This window comes from Amblyomma mixtum, chromosome 2 (assembly GCF_055824585.1).
Source record: "Amblyomma mixtum isolate Tamu chromosome 2, ASM5582458v1, whole genome shotgun sequence".
Taxonomy (NCBI): Eukaryota; Metazoa; Arthropoda; class Arachnida; order Ixodida; family Ixodidae; genus Amblyomma; species Amblyomma mixtum.
The window spans coordinates 155,467,520-155,487,508 of NC_143013.1; the positions used below are offsets into that span (position 1 = coordinate 155,467,520).

Genomic DNA, 19,989 nt, shown 5'->3' on the forward strand with positions numbered 1-19,989 from the left:
AGATTGGTGTTTTCGACTGGAACATGGCACAGCTTGGTCTGCAACTTCATAATTAACATCTGATATTCGGTGCAGCACCCTGTAGGGACCAAAGTAATGGTTGTGAAGTTTTTCCGACAAGCCTGGGCGGCGGACAGGTGTCCACACCCAGACTTGGTCACCGGGCTGGTACGATACGTAGCAGTGGCGGTCATTATATCGGCGTGCATCTGTTACCTGTTGTTCCGTAATGTGCGTACGGGCGAGTTGGCGTGCTTCTTCGGCATAGGTCGTGAAGTCTTCTGCGTCAGGTGCAAGCACCTGGTCGTCAGCCACGCATGGCAGCATGGCTTCAAGCATGGTCCGCACATCTCGTCCGTAGACTAGACGAAACGGAGTGAATGTAGTGGTCTCTTGGACGGCCGTATTGTATGCAAATCTGACATAAGGTAGGATGGCATCCATTCACTCCGTTTCGTCTAGTCTACGGACGAGATGTGCGGACCATGCTTGAAGCCATGCTGCCATGCGTGGCTGACGACCAAGTGCTTGCACTTGACGCAGAAGACTTCACGACCTATGCCGAAGAAGCACGCCAACTCGCCCGTACGCACATTACGGAATAACAGGTAACAGATGCACGCCGATGGTGGCGGCGGGAAACGGTAAACAACACAGTCATCTGCAAACAGGCGTAAGCGGGATTAAATGCTAGAGGGGAAATCGTTAATGTAGATTAGAAAAAGTAAGGGTCCAAGTACGCTTCCCTGTGGCACGCCTGAGGTTACGTCATATAGGGACGAGGAAGAACCGAGGTCCTCTGAACCGTGACCCGTGGTCGTCTGAAATCTTGCCCTACAGGTGCTGTCAAACCAAGCAAGGTGCCGCACGAGATTCGCATTTGTGTCCATGTTTTCTACGTTATTAGCATGCTCCCGAAGCCGGTTATTAATGCAGCGGCCAGTTTGGCCAACGTATGAAGCCCCACAAGAGAGGGGAATGCAGTAAATCGCACCTATGACACCTTAAACGTCGAGGATCCCATGCTTCTTGTTGCAACCCCCGCATGCACAACCAGTGATACGAGGGCAAAGCTTAGAGACAGCTTGTTTGGCGCAGAGAACACGAAGGGCACATGGCGCCTGCTAGCCACTTTTTTCAGGTTATGGGAGAGTTCATGGACCTAAGGGACCACCGCCGGCTTCAACGAAGGGAGTTCAGTTCTCTTCCGGGCGACTTTTTCTTCAGCATCAGGGTTTCAGCGAGAGCTGAAATGGCTGGGCCAGGGTTGCCTGCTGTTAAGAGTCGCGAAACCTGATCGTCGTTTGTGAATATTGTGAATTTGTGAGGGCAATATTGTTGAATTTTGTGACGGCAAGATTTTTGATGATCAGAATCCGAGCAAAGTGAGACTACAGCTTTTTTTGACACCACGGAATGCGCCGAGTCATAGCTGAGGAGATCTTTGTTGGCGTTGGGGAGTACACCCATCAAAGATGGTCTCGGTAGAATATAAGCTTAAGGTCTAGAAAACGTAGCACCTGATTGCGCGAAAGTTCATGGGTAAAAACTAAACCTTTTCCCGGTTGATTAAAAGTAATTAAAAACAAAGAAACAATATGGTCAAGGGATGTAAAATAACCTGACTTTAAAATAATGATGTTACTTTGTTAGGCATTTCCGATTGGATGAAGAGAAGTAACGTCATTTCTGGTCTAAGTGAGGTATTTATGACGTAGTGACGTCATTTCTCTACAACCAATAAAAATTATAGCCGGGTGACGTCCGTTCTCTTCAGCCAATGGGAATTATCCGACATGGTGACGCCACTCTCCTCTAACTAGTGGTCGCAAATTATGATCGATGACGCGATTATGATCGATGACGCGATGACTGGCTGTGTAGGGAAGGGGTCATTGCCTTGAGTGCAACTGGTTGCCCAAGGGGGGAGGGATGGGCAATGTCGTAGGGGTTAAAAAGGGAGAGCTCGCGGCGGGAATCTCTTTTGCCGCGGCGTTACTGCCCGACTGCCCCGCCGACCCCGCTTCCTGCCCGCGCCTCCCGGACTACCCAAAGCCGGTCGACGATGACTTCGTGAGCTACTGAACCTTATATTATCGGATAGAACCTTCTCCTGCAGTGTGCTTTGCCTTGCGCTAGGTTAATAAACTGTTTCCTAGCGTACTCTGTCGTTGCCTATTTCGTCCGAACCCGCCGTGGCTGTGACTTTGCGCCACGGGTTGGAGACACGAGTCGCTTACGAGAACGCCCGCGCATAGCTGGCACGGAAGCTGACCTTCCCGGCCGGCTGGAAGCAGAGTGACCCCATAGTGTCAACGTTGAGTACACGATCCTTCCTGCGGATTTTATTACGCGTACCTTCCGCAGAAAGCATCTGAGATATTGGCGTGGCTGTATGTTTAGATGCTGTATATTGTCACGTAGCAGTTGGTACAGGTAGCGCCGCGTCCAGATGGCAGAGGAACGCCAACACCGAGATGATGCCAGCGAACACCGAGACGGCCAGGATGGAACGTCGAGCTTCGTCTTCTTCAGCAGCGAACCGCGTGGCGCACGAGCTGCGTGCCGAACAGCCGCCGAGCGGCTATTGTTGTAGACGCGGCATTACCCTCCCTCGCGGAAAGAGCATCGGCCCGATGCTTTAACAAGAACATAGGGGGGAAAAAAACAGAGTAACGCACAGCACTTAGTCACTGAATGTCTCGCGAAAAATAGGGCTTCATCCGCACTACATGAACAATCTCTGGTCTCTGCTGACGGCGAGTAGTCCGGGAAGCCCCATCAGGGAGAACTTATAGGTTACGTCGCTTAGCTGACGGAGAACTCGGTAGGGGCCGAAATACTGCTTGAGCAGTTTTTCGGAAAGGCCACGGCGTGGAATGGGGGTCCATACCCACACTTTGTCGTCCGGGGCGAACGTCATCAGTCTCTGGCGGCGGTTGTAACGTCGGGCGTCGCGGTCTTGTTGGTTCAGGATGCGCACTCTTGCAAGTTGTCGAGCTTCTTCTGCGCGAAGCGTGAACTCCTCGCCGCCAACGTCGGGGTCGCGGCCATCATGGGGCAGCATTGCTTCCAACATTGTCGACACTTCGCGGCCGTACAACAGACAGAAGGGCGTCCTCCGCGTGGTTTCCTGTTGAGCCGTGTTATACGCGAAAGTAATATATGGCAGGATATCGTCCCAATATCGATGCTCAACGTCAACATACATGGACAGCATGTCGACGAGAGTTTTGTTGAGGCGCTCGGTCAGGCCATTCGTCTGGGGATGGTAGGCGGTTGTTCTCCTGTGAGTAGTGCCACTCAGCCGCATGAGGGATTCCAAGAGTTTGGCAGTGAAAGCGGTGCCTCTATCCGTGATAATTAGTGCTGGAGCGCCATGCCGGAGGACGATGCCTTCCACGAAAAATTTCGCAGCCTCGGCTGCTGTAGCGCGCTGGAGGGCCTTGGTTTCACCGTAGCGCGTAAGGTAATCAGTGGCGACGATAATCCACCGGTTTCCCGAAGATGAAGTTGGAAAAGGGCCGAGAAGGTCTATGCCAACTTGCTCAAACGGGAGTCTGGGCACTTGAACGGGATGTAAAAGTCCAGCTGGCTTGACAGGGGGTGTTTTTCGTCGTTGACAATTGCGGCACGTGCGCACATAGTGTCGTACAGTCGCCGCAAGCTTAGGCCAGTAATAGCTCTTTTTGATCCGAGCCAGAGTGCGGGCGTAGCCGAGGTGACCTGCGGTGGGCTCGTCGTGACACGCCTGCAAGATTTCTTCACGGAGATTCGCTGGAACGACGAGGAGGTAGTCGCTTCCGGTTGGAGAAAAGTTGGCTTTGTACAGCACGTTGTTGCGCAGACAAAAGGAGGACTGGGTTCTTGCGAAGGGCTGGGGAACCTCCTCGGTACGTGCTTCCAGGAAGTCGATGAGAGGTTTCAGCGCCGGGTCCTCACGTTGCTGACTGGAAATAGTCGCTGCGTCTACGGCTGCGATGAGAGGAAAGTCCGGTTCGTCGTCGTTGCATATCGTCGTCGTTGCTTGACTGGATATCTGGACAAGCAGTCGGCATCGTTGTGGTGGCGCCCTGATTTATACACGATGGACATGTCAAACTCCTGAAGGCGTAAGCTCCAACGCGCAAGGCGGCCAGAGGGATCCCGTAAGTTCATCAACCAGCAGAGAGAGTGGTGGTCGGTTACAATTTGAAAATGTCGGCCGTACAGGTAAGGTCGAAATTTTGTCACAGCCCATACCACGGCAAGGCATTCTTTTTCGGTCGTGGAATAATTAGATTCAGCACGAGACAGAGTGCGGCTGGCGTATGCTATTACGCGCTCAGCGCCGTCCTGCCACTGGACGAGTACAGCACCGAGACCCACGTTGCTGGCATCTGTGTGGACGAGAGTCTCCGCACGAGAATCGAAATGACCAAGGACAGGCGTGGTTTGCAAGCGTCGCCGTAATTCATCAAATGCCTGCTGCTGCTGTTCTGTCCACGTGAATGGGACTTCCTCTCTTGTAAGATGCGTCAACGGTGCAGCAAGTCGGGAAAAGTTGGCAATGAACCGCCGGTAATACGCGCAAAGGCCCAAAAAACGCCGGAAAGTTTTCTTGTCCGAAGGAGTGGGAAAGTTGGCGACGGCAGCTGTTTTAGCAGGATCCGGCCGGACGCCACGACGGCTGACGACATGGCCCAGGAAAAGGAGCTCCTCATAACCAAAGTGGCATTTCTCGGGCTTCAACGTCAGGCCGGCAGATCGTATAGCCTGTAGCACGGTCAAGAGGCGCTGGAGGTGTTCTTCGCACGTTGGCGAAAATACAACAACGTCGTCCAGGTATACCAAGCACGTCTGCCATTTCAGGCCCGACAAAACAGCGTCCATCATTCTCTGAAGTGTTGCCGGAGCTGAACACAAACCGAAAGGAAGGACCTTGAACTCATAAAGGCCATCCGGCGTCACGAACGCTGTCTTCTCGCGATCCCGCTCGTCAACTTCGATCTGCCAGTAACCACTTTTTAAGTCCAGCGAAGAAAAGTAGCGCGCGTGCCGCAACCGGTCAAGAGAGTCGTCAATGCGTGGTAACGGGTAGACGTCTTTCTTGGTAACCTGGTTAAGCTTCCGGTAGTCAACGCAAAATCGCAGACTACCATCCTTCTTCTTGACCAAAACCACAGGCGAAGCCCACGGGCTCCTCGACGGCTGAATAACACCATCCTGCAGCATCTCTTTGACTTGTTCAGCTATGGCTTCACGCTCCCGCAGTGAGACACGGTATGGGTTTTGCCGAATTGGTCGGGTACTGTAGTCCGTAATGATGCGGTGCTTAGCGAGAGGCGTCTGTTTGACTGCCGACGTAGACGAGAAACAGTCTTGGAACTGATGCAGTAGGCCGACTAGGCGGCGTTCGGGGGTCTTCGTTATATCCGCTGTCAGCAACCTTCCCCCCTGAGGTCGCCGCTTTCAGTTTCCCCGGCGCGGGCTTGGAGACCGGCCGCGCAGTCCATCTGAGAAAGCCTGGCGGCTGGGCGACGTGATGCGTGCGGGAGACGGAGATCGGGGTCGGCGGTTAGAGGTGGTCTCATGGGCAGCAAGGTACTCCTCTATTTCGTGGGGTCGCTCACCGAAACGGGGACAAGGAGCGTCACGTGGGAAACCCCGGAGGCCGATTTCACGGTATGGGCAACGGCGATACCGGTTGCCGGCTTCCCCGCAATGGTAACAGAGCGGCTGCTGATCAGAAGTGCGCCAAACAGCCGCCTTCCGGGCCGGTGGACGCATGGCAGGTCCTCGCTGAGGCCGCTGGTAGAATGACGGTGGCGCAGCGGTTGGCGGCGGCGGGTGGTACGGCAAGCGTTGCACAGGTGGCAACTCGGAACGGAGAGCCGCGGCGTAGCTCATGGGGCGTGGCTCCGGCATGACTGGAGGAGGCGGTGAAAATGCTTGGCGAATCTCGCCGCGCACAACCTCGGTAAGAGCCGCAGCCGTCGGATCAGACGAGGCAAGGGTCAGTTTCTGCAGCTCTTCACGGACCACCGCGAGTATGAGCTCACGCATCGACGCATTGTCGCTGGACACGCTCAAAGAAGCCGCACTGGCGCTTGGTTCACCGCACAAGGAGTCATTTCGGCGGCAGCGTTGATGCAAGGCCCGCTCAATGGCGGTCGCCTCTTTGATGAAGTCGGCTACCGTCTGCGGGGGATTCCGGACCAAACCAGCGAAGAGTTGGTCCTTCACACCTTGCATCAGGTGGCGGAGCTTCGCGGATTCCGCCATATCTGGGTCAGCGCGCCGACAAAGACGGGTCACGTCCTCGGCGAACATGGCAACGGTCTCATTAGGCTTTTGGACGCGAGCGTCCAGGAGGCGCCGCGCACGATCCCGGCGGTCCGTGCTATCAAAGGTGTCCCGGACCTGCTGGCGGAAGGTATCCCAGCTTTGGAGATCGGCCTCCCTGTTATCGAACCAAATTTTGGCTCCGTCTTCGAGGGCGAAATACACGTTCCGCAGCTTCTGCGCAGGGCTCCATTGGTTGAAATCGGCAACCCGCTCAAACTGGTCAAGCCAGTCTTCAACGTCTTCGAAAGTGACGCCATGGAAGCTGGCTGGCACGTGGGGTTGCTGGAGCGTCAAGTGTGAAGCGCTAGCCTGAGCCATGGTGGTATGCTCACCAGGTCGATGAGTGCGTGCTTCTTTTGGGAGGAGACCAAACTCTGGGACCAGTCCCAGGAGGCGGCGGCTGCTGCGGTGAACGGGCGTGCAGACAAGGGGTAGCTGGTCGGGACTCGATGAGCGGCTGTCTGAAGAGGTGTTGGACATGGGACGTCGGGCCCGCACCTCCACCAGTGTCACGTAGCAGTTGGTACAGGTAGCGCCGCGTACAGACGGCAGAGGAACGCCAACACCGAGATGATGCCAGCTAACACCGAGACGGCCAGGATGGAACGTCGAGCTTGGTCTTCTTCAGCAGCGAACCGCGTGGCGCACGAGCTGCGTGCCGAACAGCCGCCGAGCGGCTATTGTTGTAGACGCGGCAATATTTAGCTGTATCTTTAGATGCTAACTGTTGACGAAGCGAAGCAAAGCTGTTTTGTTATGGTTGGTGTAGCTCGATGGATATCGTTTTTATACAGGGGGGAGGAGGAAAGCAAAACAGGAAGAACTTATAGAAGAAGATGATAGACTCCTAGAATACCACGCAGATGATGTGGCAAAGCTATACCAACCACTCTCGAATACTGGCGACAAGGGGACCGTCTCTGTCCTAGCCCGAACTTGTTAGGAAGAGCGGAGATTCATCGTAGCTGCTACTCTAATTGACATATGCTTCCTTATATGTGTTTAGAATACTTCTTCCCAGTGAGAACGTAAATGCCGTGGACGTCCAGGAGATGACTGGGATGTCATGAGAACGTCCAGTCGAGTTGCAGTACCCATTAGGATATGACCTAACGCAAAGGCATTCCCAAAGTTTTAGGCTTTGTACCTACGCTGTGCGCGGTCGGCACAGCTTCTGTTTTCGCGAAATAACAGCCTCGCGCAGCTTGCCGCTCGCACGTAGGCACGAAGCTAGACGAGCGTCTGCTCCGGCGCCTCCCCGACATCTCGCGGTTCGTCGCTAGGTGATAAATGTGTCTCCGCCGTCGCGCTAGAAATCTTGAGCGCGGATTCTCAATAGGCTGGGCGAATACTATACGTGACTACGGATAGCAGTTTCCCATGGAAGCTTATAACGGGGCAATGAACTATTTCGAATGAGAGGGCTCCCATCGGTATGCGGAGGGCAGTAAGTAAAAAATCACTGAGTCGCGGGCACGCACAGGTTTCTCGGGGCACTTGCATCCTCTGATTATGGCCATTCATTACAAAGAAGAAACGTTCAATGAAAATTTTTGTCTGCGCTTGTTGGTTCGTTGTTTTTCTTCGGCAGATTACCATAGCGCAACGGAAAAGACACACAAAAAGAAGACACGCAAGAGAGCCAGCGCCCGTCCTGTCTTGCGTGTCTCCTTCTTGTGTCCGTGTTCCACAGTGCTCTGCTAATCTGCCGAAGCAAAAAAACGACGAACGTTTAGGAAATATACAAGTCGGTCTGCGCTATTGTAATCTCTTTTTTGAGACGCCAGTAGCCCCGTCTGCTACTTAACAGTCGGGGCTATAGTTGTGGTTTCGCACATCTCATCTGCTACGCATGCAGCTCGTACGTGGAACATGTCTAGAGGAGAAAAGCCTGCGCAGAGGTCCAGCCTGGTGTCTCAGACCGAGCCACTCATCCTAGCTGTTGTTTTGAAGCGACAGCTTCACACGCCAACCACTTTGCCTTGTTCAGCGTGGTCGCACCTGGGCCGTATGCCCGTGGCTACAGCTGTGCGCCGGAGCCGCCGCAAAGGCCGTTGCCTAGCAACCGCCGCACCTGTTCTTCGCCGTTTGGTGCGTTATCTGGTATGACGTCATCTAGCCGCCCGGCGGGGGTACCTATGTATAGAAGCAGTCATGTCTAGGAGGTGGGAGCTATGGCCGCTTATCTGTTTTTTCAGCCAGCGTCCGCTTTGCGGGACGCGGTTGTTGCTGCGACGCGCGTCTTTTCTCTCCCTTTTCTCTCTGCTGTGATCGTTTAATTATCTTCTATCTGCACGTGGCAGCGGTGGTGGCTCGGCTGGAGCCAGTTGACAGGCCCGTGCAAGTTCTTTTAAAACGAAAGCTTTACTACTCGCACTTTCAAGCCTTTGCCGTGCGACGGCGGTGGACATGAAATGACCTTTCACATGACCTCTGTGTGACGTCACGCCGAAGAACTGGGCGACCACCTCGCGCCGTCTGCGAGTAGTGGCGGTGCCACCACCGGCAGCCTTAGATTAGATTGGATTAGATTAGATCACATTACATTACATTAGATTACATTGGATTAGATTGACTGGATTGAATTGAATTGGATTGCATTGGATTAGATTAGATTAGATTATAATACATTATATTATATTATATTATATTATATTATATTATATTATATTATATTATATTATATTATATTATATTATATTATATTATATTATATTATATTGTATAACCGATGCATCACCACAAGTCTAACCACAAGCACCACCACCAGCTACACTACCAGTTGAACCATGGCGTAGGTACGGATATTGCTTCCGCAATTACCGGGCTTTACAAAGCTAAGCCAAAACGAATTTTTCATTCTTCTTTCAGTCGCAACAACATCAACACGGCTCGCTAATCAATCACGCAGTATTCGTCTGCCATCGCGGTGGACTCTCGAACCGCACCGTACAGGAAGGGAGGAAGTTCGAGTGAAAGAAGAAAAAGAAAGAGGGGCTGTAACGAAGGAAATTAAAATTGTATTTCAGGAAAAAAGTTACGCATTAATGGTCTCCCATATCTAGGTAGACAGCCGACATCCGTTCGTAGAGGAAGAGAGGAAGTGGGAGTGATAGAAGAAAAAGAAAGAGGCCGTAATGAAAAAAATGAATTTGAGGAAAGGAAATTACGCAGTAACTGTGAATCCACGTCCAGGGACGATGATGAAGGAACGCCCAGCGAAACGCAGCGGCGAAACACTGACTTTACATAAAATTCGGCTCAGCGAGTTCCACTCGGCCACCTGTGGCCATCGCTTCAGTCCAGGTTTAACGACAGCTAAGCCACAGCCAATATTTTTTTGGTTCATGCGGTGCCATAAAGCCGGTTTTTTTTTCCAAATCAAATCAAATTTCTTTCATATTTACACCACAGTACGTGGTTATGGGGTATATATACATCAGGAGGCCCAAAACTCGCAACTGCAATTAGGACCTCCTATGGCTACATGAACAGAGTACATAAATTGATAAAAAGCAATGGAGCGTTTCATTATGCTTAATTCCTCTCGCAAGTGATATTGTAAATTGGCAAATTGGTTTTTGGGGAAGGAAAATGGCACAGTATCTGTCTCACATTCCTCGGTGGACACCTAGACCGCGCCGTAAGGGAAGCGAGGAAGGTGAGAACGAGGAGGAGGTGGAGGAGGAAGAGGAGGAGGAGAAAAACTTTTACTTTTATTTACAGCGAGAGGTTGATGAGGCGAGCCGGAAGGGCCCGCTCCTTACAAACACTAGGATGGATCCCTAGTCCGGGATCCCTGTAGCTTCCGCAGCGGTCAGGGCTCTAGCTACCAAAGGCTGTTGGGCATGGAGTTCGGAGCAGCCCCGCAGGGAGCTTCCCAATCCTCTCGAGTGGGGTGGAGGTGGGGTGGGTAGGCAGGACTGGAAGGGCATGGCCACACCATGTGGAAGGTGTCTGAAAACTCCTCCTGACAGTGTGGCCACGCGCCCGAAAAAGAAGAATTGAAGTGCTTAAGTACTGCCGGGCACAGTACACTGTTGGTATAGAGGCGGAGAAGCCAGCGCTCCTCCACCCTGGTGAGGCCTTTACAGGGAGGGGGATAGAGACCATGAAAGTTTTGATAAAGAGAGGTGATCTCTTTAAAGGTGATGGCCAGATTGAAACTGAATTCCGGAGCAGGCGGCGGATGAGGCGATGCCCGGTGAGTAAGCGCGCGGGCGGCAGCGTCGGCTGAGTCGTTCCCCTCAAGACCCGCATGAGCCGGAGCCCACACGAAGGTAGGATGGGTCGGAAACCCTGTGTATTCGCATGCGTGGAGAATTTTGAAAGCACGGTCTGCAATATACCCTTGCTCAACACTGCCGCAGGTGGCCCTGGATTCCGTCATCATAACTCGGGACTCTGGATCTGCGGCGGCCAGTGCGATGCCGATCTCTTCCGCAGAAGTAATGTTTGGGGCACGGAAAGTAAGGGCCCTGAACTGTAGTGTTTTGGTGGATGACGGCCGCCGTGTACCAACCCCCACTGTGTGGGCCGGCCGCATCCACATAGAAGACACCTGGATTATGGCCATATTTTTGAGAAATAGCCTCCGCCCGCGCGAGACGGCGACCATCATGGGTGTCTGCAGTCATGTCTTCGGAAGGGGTCGCACCTGGAGTGCAAAGCGCCAGGCTTCAGGGATGCGGACCCGTTCTTCTGTCTGTGTTGCGTAGGATATGTGAAAGCGGGTCAGAAGGCGGCTCCCCGCAGGTGTTTTGCTCAGGAGCAAGTATTGATTGTTAACATGAGCTTCTCGTAACTCCCCAAAGGTGTTGGTCATCCCCAGACCGAGGAGACGCTTGTTGGACGTCGTTATGGGGAGGTCGAGCGCTGTGTTATAAATCTCGCGGATAACTACATCTAAGGCATTCTCATCGCATTTGCGTAGGTGGAGGTAGCGAGCCGAATATAAAATCCGGCTGGTTACGAATGCATTGGCCAGCCGAAGGGCATCTTTGCATCGTAGTCCCCCCCTTTTACTGGATACCCGGCGGAGCATCCGACCCACCTGGTCCCCCACCTTACGTAGCTTGTTTAGGGTAGTGTCTATCTTGCGCCTACGATGAATGAAAAGCCCCAGTACCCGGATCTCCTCGTGTTCGGGTATCGTGCCGCTAAGTAGAGAAAGGGCAATTTTGGGTGTGCACTTAGAGTTGGGGCTTATGTGCACAGATTCCGATTTGCTCGGGGAGCATTCAAGACCACAGCGACGAGCGTATTTGTCCACGATAGCTGCCGCTCTTTCCAGGTTGGTCTCGATGTCTCCAACCGATTGTTGTGTTGCCTAGAGGGGGATGTCGTCCGCATACAGAACGTGCTGTACACCGGTGACCTCTGCCAACTGGGTAAGGAGCTTCATCATGGCCAGATTAAATAGTAATGACGAGAGGACAGCTCCCTGTGGGATCCCTCGTGTGCCAAGTTAATATGGGCCATATTCCAGGCAGCACAAGAACATTGGCCGAATGTCGGGCAATTGTTGGCAAAAGCTGGCACGAACATTGCTCCTACAATTGACATTTGGGCCGAGCGGTACCATTTTGCACATTGGCCCTACTTGCATGCCAGCCTAAGGCCAACGTTCGGCCGATCGAGCGGCCAACGCAGGCTCGGCGTTCGTTCTGCAGCATGGGCCGGTAAAGGTCTCATACTGGAATCCCACTTTCGAATACTGGCATTCAGCTTACTAATAATGGTATCCAGCTTTCGAGGTGCTGTCCAGGTGCCGTCAAAAGTAAACGAAAGGAAATATTAAGGAAAAAATTTAATCAGTGCCCGTTCAATTCATGCATATCCTTGAATACATATGTGCAGACTAATTGTGGTCGCGCTAAATTGCACTCTGCACCAACATGGACCGTTATGCTTTAGATTTAAAGAAATTAAATCTTTTTTGACAAAGTCGCCTTCTATATAGCTATGACGGCGACTGTACCATTCTACCTAGCAAATATTCATAAATGAGTGTGCCAAAGAATTACAGAAAAAAGACCCGTTTATTGCTTTGAGTTGCAAGAATCAAGCTTCTAGCGCACACTGGATGGCTTGCGCTACCACCAGCCTCTCTGGGGAGTAAAGAAAGAGGCCCAAGAGCATGGTGGCAGAGGCTGTGGGAAAATAATTTATTTTCAAGTTTGGTGCGTGCCGATCAGGTTGGACAAGCTCGGCAAGCTGCTGTGGCACGGCTAAGGCATCCATAAATTGCTCAACGGAGCTGTCCCCCGGTGAACTGATCAGTCATATCCGAAGTAATCGTTGCACTCCACTTGCAAGAACGCCGTTGGACTGCATTCAAACGAATTCCTGGTCCAGCTCTTGCACGATGGCCTCACGAAGCGCCAAGCCTGCAAAGAGATGCATGATGTCATGGTAAGTTCAATTATGGCCATCACAGAACAAAAACAAAAATGATTAAATAACACCGAATTTTGTGAAACACAGTCTGCGTGAAGACACTAGCAACATATTTTACAGGATAAGCTTTAATTTATGCTTAAGAACCAGCACCACATCAGTCGCGCCAAGTGGAATTTAATTTAATAAACTTGCCTTGTAGCAAATGGTTCATTTTTAGTTTAATGCGTCGTGTCGCCCTCCCGGTAAGTATATTCAATGCGAGATAAGCAAATTAATGTGATATTGAAAACAGATTAATTTATTATTTTGTTTTAATATCATAACTCTTATCTCTAAATTGCGAGCTAACTTTTTATTCAAGTAAATAAGCACAGGTTGTAGCGTCTCTTCCACATGGACGACCAAACATAATTTTTGATAAGTTTTTTTAAATGGGGTTAAAAATACGGCTTGCCATTTTTTGCGAAATACGCTGAACGAAATAAACTCAGGGCACCTTTGTTTTACCTTACACGCTTCGCATGCATGGTATAATTGGATTCGAAACTGCGACTTGACAACCACAGAAGAACACTCGTCTGGTAGTCCAGAGTAATGCCGTTTTTTCATTGCGAGAAAACATGGGCAAAAGCTTTAACCAGAAATTGCGGATTTTCTATTGCGCCTGCAAGTGTAGAAGGCAAAAACAAGCAGTGCAGAAGTATTACACATATTATTACCAACTGGTCTGCAGTGGAAAATAAATTAGGCGGTTCTGATTCCCGTCGTACATAAGCGGTAAAGGACATATTTCCGGATGCATCCTGTCTCAGGTCATATGAATTCAAACCCGCTGTTAGCCAAAGTAGTGTAAGTTCTGTAAGTTCATCTCACCAAAGACGAAAAATTAAGTTCTCACCATTCGGCCACATTTCCAATGCGCACGACGTCAAGCAAGCCATTTCGCAATGAGAGTGGGCACACAGATGTCGTCCTCGTGCTTGGGCTCGCTCTCTTTTCCTGCCGAAAAAATAAAGGTGCATGTAGTCAAAGCAACATTTACTCCCAAAACCGCTTTAACTTGCAGACGTATATCAAGATAAAAGAGTTTTAGTACTTACAGATAAGATCTTGCAGGCGGTACGAACAGCGTCGGGGCTCTCCTAATATATGAGTGTGGCTTTTCGCTTCCACAGACTATGAACGGTGCTAGTTCGAGTGTACATGCATTTTCGTCGCGTTGGTTGTGCACGTGGTTGGGCTCCGCGCGTCGCGCGGTTCCAAGACGGCTGGAGGGGAGAGAGTAGGAGAGAGGGGAGAGAGGGGAGAGGAGGGGAGGTGGCTGGAGGGGAGAGAGTAATAATCCTTTACACAGGTTTTGTGGTTCCGAGAAAAGTCGTCGAGCTGAAAGGGGGAGAAAGAGAGATCGTGGAAGGATGCACGAACGGCGACGCGCGTAGCTGCGCGCGAGGGAAAACAGCTTCGAGAAAGTGACAATAAAAAAAAAGCGCTTCGCGGGGTGGGGGGCTTGCCCACTACCTTTAAAAGAGCGCGGCCGGGAGAAGTGGTGGGGAGATATTGGACTTGAAAGAGAGAGGGAACAGGGCCAAAACACATGAAAAGCGTTTGGAATTTCTGGAGAATGAGTCACATGGTCACAGGCAGTGCAGAAGGCAATATCAACAAGAAACCAGTGGATGGGAAACACGGAAGCGCCAAAGTACTGTTACAAAGACGCAGCAAAAGCCTGACAAATTTGAAGTGAAAAACTTGAAGCTTCAAGATGAATTTCGCCAAACCGACTTCAGACACTCGCGTATTTTGGGAGGCCGTAAGATGTGGCTTCTGTTAGATCAAGATGGCTTAAAATGTTACCACATAACAAAAATATAAGGCAAGAGAAATAGACAAACAGAATGCGCGCTCTTCATAGTTTCAAGTACCGTACATGCGCCAAACAGGCTAGGTTAACATGCCTCTAACGCCAGTTGTCAGCCGATTTACTCGTTGGTCGTCGAAGAATCCTGAAATTCTTTGTTAATGTGGAAGTTTCACACAAAAAAGGAAAAAACAAAAAAAAAGCATGTTGAATTGTGGTTCGCAGCTACTTTCGATGATTTTCGTCAATAAAGGTGATGTTCGAAAGAAAAAAATTCTTGCGAGTAAATATGCAAAGACGTGAGCAAGAGCTATAGCTCGCAATGCAAATTACACAACAGAAGAATGAAATGGATAAAAACAACAATATCCTACACTACGATTTGCAGAAAAGGAAGGAAATAGCAAATCAGAAAACACGGGAAAGGCGCGATCACAGGGCACGACGTACGGAAGCCCAGGAATCGTTTAGCACGTGTCCGCGTGCGTTTATGAAGCACCCGCCTAATATTTCACGAGCGCAACGCATATATAGAAATTATGAGGCGACTGCTTCGTTTCTGGACGTTGCCAAAACTGCGCACAAATTCGGTTTAGCGAATGCACTTGCACTAAGCTATTACGTTTGTATCGCGATCTCCATGAAGCAGGCACCAGCCGCGCACTGCGGCAGTGAATTCCTAGAGCGATTAAAAAAAAGTGATTTTTTTATTCCAAAAATTTAATCAAATGAAACTTTATTTTTATTCAAGGCGCATTTTCGCAATTTTTGTTGAAGGCGTCTCGGGTTTAATTAGAATACTGTTGTCTTTATTAGAAGTTCTTAAAATTTGTCTGCAACTTTTTTTTCTGTCTTGTTCTATTTTGCTGTATTGAATTTTACTGCTAATGTACTTGCCCCCCCCCCCCCCCCCATACAATAATGCCTCTCAGGGCGATGTAGGTGACTTGAATAAGTAAATAAAAAATAAATTAATAAAATAGATAGTTTTCTTAAACAGCATAGCCAATTCTAGCAAACAGGCGGGGAACCCTGGCTAACCTGGCCCATTATAGCCAGGATTTTGTGATGGCACAACCGACAATGGCAAAGAGTGGGAAAATTCTGGCTAACCTTGCCCACGATAGCCAGGATTTTGTAATGGCACAGCCAGTACTGGGAAAGCGATGGACAACCAGGGCCATCATTGGATGCGGCAGTGAGTGGTTCAGCCAATATTGGAAACTCATTGGGAACTCTGGGCCTACCTAGGGTCATGCTTTGCCAACGGAATTCTAATTTGGCCCGCTGTCATGTGCTACCTGGGAGGATGGTGATGAAGGGAGCCCCGCACCTCCACCAAATGTTACGTGGCGGCCAGCCGAAGAATGAGGCGTGATGAACGATGGACAAGAGATGATTTAATGGCTGCTGGCCTAGCGCGAGCGCTCCGTCCCGCGCCACTGCCAGCTTCGTCTTCTTCGTAACAATATTGTAAAGAAAATATAGTGATAATCATTTGGCACCTTAAAAGCAGCCTCTGCAGCACCACGTAGCCTAGACTCCACGTGACAATGAGTTCCATTTAGCTTGAGCCTTATGAACCATGAGGAGGATAATAACGGCCATCGTGCTCTGTACTGGGGACAACGTTACACACGTTTGTACGTCTGTTCCGGTTCAGTGGTAAAACAAAAGTTGCTCAAGGCTCTCAGGCACTGAGGAGCCCGATTAAAGACATGAAAAATTGCGCACTTGAAGAGGAACACGCACCTGCTTGGTTGGTCTGTTTCCTTGTGCGTTATCACTCACTTTGTCCTTCAAACGCCTTTCAAGTTCAGATGAGGTTGTACCAGCAGAACACCTGGCTGCTGTAAATTATCAGACAACCTGGGAACAACTTTTCTCTTGCGTAAAAATACAAAGATCACATGGGCAAACATAGCGTTGATCTGTAAAGGGTACTTTTACTGCTCTGCTAACATTAAGTCGAGTATAAAACGACCGGCTCAGGAAATACGGCAACACGCATCATAAGAACATAATTCAAGTTCTACATTGTGCTCTTCATGTAGGGAATCGTTTTACCTTACTTTCAGAGTGGGAAGCGGAAAATCGCCTGTGTAGGATGGGGTTGTGGCTGAGCAGAACCTAGGTCGCTTTGCAATGTTCAGCAAAGGTGCAGGCCAAGCGTTCGGGCTGCGAGCGAGCGTCACACCTCAGGATCGTCGTCTTCTTTCACTACTACAGTTCACCACAGTGAGCGAGCACGGCTGCTACACTACACCTGTATCGTTATGCTTTTTCGACCGAATACCCTGCACTAAAACAAATTTAGAAATGCGCATTTACGCATGTTTGAGTATTCATTTTAGACTATGCTGTAACGACTAAAACCAGAAAGCCCCGCACCTTCTGTAACGTATTAAATGCAAACATAACTGCCTCAGCTGTGTGATCATACTCGATTATTAGGATATAGCATGGTCTTTAAGCATAATTAGGACTTCTGTCGGACTGCAGAGCCAATCATTTGTCGCGCAAATATTCTGAATTAATAAATGGCGTCAAACTCTACCGAAAAAGTTATCCTCCCACCTTTATAACAGTTGCGCAAACCTATATGCACGCTCTAGGAGCCGCCACTGATCTTATCCATCGGTATAACATCATTTTCCGGTGGTGATTGTCTCTACTTCTCTTCACAAACTATACGGGCTTTATCAGTAATCTGAAGACAAGCAAACCATTCAACGCCGCATATTATTCACACCGCTGCTTTGTAGCATATAATGCTGTGGCGGCGGCAGAAATATTTGTTGCCTACTAATACAAGATGAAAGCTGTTAGCTGGAACCCAGACAGCACAAACCGTTGGCCCAATATTGGGAGTCTGTTGGCTATGCGTGGCCCTATACAGGGCCAATGTTGCCTTCATTGTCCCCATATTGGCACTGCCACAATGTGCAATTTCCAACATTTGCCCTACTTGTCCGATGTTTTCCCCATATTGGCAATGCCGCTTAGTTACACCTCCAACGATGGCCCTACTTGACCGATGTTTCCCCATATTGGCAATGCCACTTAGTTACACCTCCAACGATGGCCCTAAATGTCCGCTGTCGTCTCCATATTGGCAGTGCCGCCTCATTACACCCGCAACGATGGCCCTACTTGTCCGCTGTTTTCCCTGTATTGACAGTGCCGCTCCACGACACACCCAAGGATGCCCCTGTGATTATCGGTGCTTATTTCTCTCAATCTGTTTTTTTTTCAATATTCGGACTTATTTATTTATTTTTTATGACCAACAACAGCGCTAGCGTCGAACTCTGACGCGAAATTACAATAAAAAGCGCGATGTAATTGGTCGCGCGAAAGTGAGCAGAGGTCAGATTCATTTACGAAGGTATACGAATTTTGAAAAGCGGTGTCTTTAGTTATTATGGTATATGCAAAGAAAAAAAGAAAGAGAGAAAGAGGTGCCAATATCAAGAAAATTAAATTTCGATTCGAGGAATGGTATAATAACGCACTAATTAACGTACTGCCTCCCATATCTCTGCGGACCACAGCCCCCGATTACAGGTTGCCGGTTCAAATTCGTGTCTCAAGATATATGCTCAACTTGGCTAATAAGTTTATGCTGCATGAAACGATAAATCATATGACACAATCCGGAACACAATGCCTCACGCATAGCATGCTCACCCTAGAAGAAAACAAATAAATCGCTTTTTCCTCTACTACAAATTAACTAGGTCACAAATTATTGCGTCGCGCATTTGGAGAGAAGAAACGATCTGAGTAAAACGGGATTTTGGTTTTATCGCACATAAACAGTTGACGTGAACAACTTGCTGCACATTTACTGCGTGAAGAAGCAGCAGACGGGAAAGAAAATGTAGATGTATGTTAAATTTAAAAAAAAATAAGCGAACAAACGGCTCTGCTTCCTGAAGCCGCGAAGCTAAGGTGGCTAGGTTTTTTTAATGTCGCAAATTGTTTTGTTATTCTGCTGTGCTTTTTGGGTATTCGATAACGACGGCTCTTGCATACGTTTTTGCTTTAAATTATCACGTTTATCAAATTAAAGATCGGAACTTTTTCCCGGTCGCATTTCCACTCGTTTTTTTTTGCCTTTTCTTTGCGCGAATCCTTAACATCAATGAGCCATAACAGGTGCATTGCTGAGTAGCGCGTCGCGTCATTTCGAGCTAGAGCAGACACGCACGGGTGGGCCGCATGACTATGGCTTAGACCGTCCTGCCTACACTGGTGTGTATAAAATGTAGGGTATTCGTCACTCTAGAAGCGAATCATTGGATTATATTGATGAATGGTGTTGCTTGGACGTATGTCATCCTACTTTGTCCGCCACAAGTATCGTATATGAAACACTCAAAGAACACGCATTGTTCCCGCTCATTTTAGTTATTGTTTTCTATTTCCGGTATTTTCATAGTAACACATTTATCTCAGCTTCAACCAAAGAGGCACAAGACCGCAGAGATTACGCTAATGTTTGAAGCCGTTTTGACGAAAATCATGCCCAAGCTCCACGTTTCCACTTCCAACATCTCCGCATTGTAGTTCCCTTGCCGCTTTTCACGTGCTCAACTGCCTATGGCGCATCCTCCGGGCATTCCGCGGTATTCTTTCACTCATTTCAGCACCCCCCCCCCCCCCCCTTTTCGAAGTCCCATACAGCCGCCTTTTGCCGGGCCAAGCCTCTTTCTTGGAAGAGCGCTGGCCCTCATCATGCTAGGAGTTATTTTTTTCTTTGTGATTCTAGGTACACTGACCTTCTCTAACCTGTTTTCCCCTCGCGCCCAACTAAGCGCAACGCCGCTCATCCACCCTCCCTAGATTTTCTTCTACCCCTTTTCCAGCTGCCGTTTCTCTTGCTGCAGCAAATTCTCCGAAAAATATAACAAACCTGTCCCATCGTCGTCTCCTCCTTTCTCGAACACTCGCCCAACGAGTATCGCCTGTAGCTATAGCAAGGCGGCGAAAAGCCACGCAACCAGCGTGCCGACGAAGCATGCGCGCTCAAGCTGACGCCGTTCGTTGACGAGAATCCACACCCGATACGTTTTGACAATTATGACGTAATTCAGTAGCCTGGCCTGCAAGATTCTATTTGTGAGTACCACCACACTTTTATCTTGAAATGTGTTGGAAATGAATATGGTTCATGGCGTAATTGCCGCTTTGACTCAGCGCCGACCTTTTTTTTTTCTCCGGCAGGAAAAGAGATAGCGACAAAGCACTGGCGCCAACTTCTGAATGCCAACTTTCACAGTGAAATGTTTAGCGCAAAGGCATGCACAGAATGGTGACAACTTTATTTTTCAGCTTTGACAAAATGGATTTAGCGAACGTTGACTATCTCTTCAGTCACCGTGGCGGAGTGTTGTGTG

At 49.6% G+C, this 19,989-nt stretch overlaps 1 protein-coding gene across 1 annotated transcript in view; it reads right to left on the minus strand.

The window, feature by feature from the left end:
• Nucleotides 1-458: 458 nt before the first annotated feature.
• LOC149361345 (uncharacterized) overlaps nt 459-19,989 on the minus strand; it is a 171,760-nt gene continuing 152,229 nt past the window's right edge. Inside the window, exon 5 of the mRNA XM_089568049.1 lies at nt 459-661. Coding sequence (XP_089424175.1) covers nt 459-661 — 203 coding nt within the window. The remainder of the gene's footprint in view (nt 662-19,989) is intronic.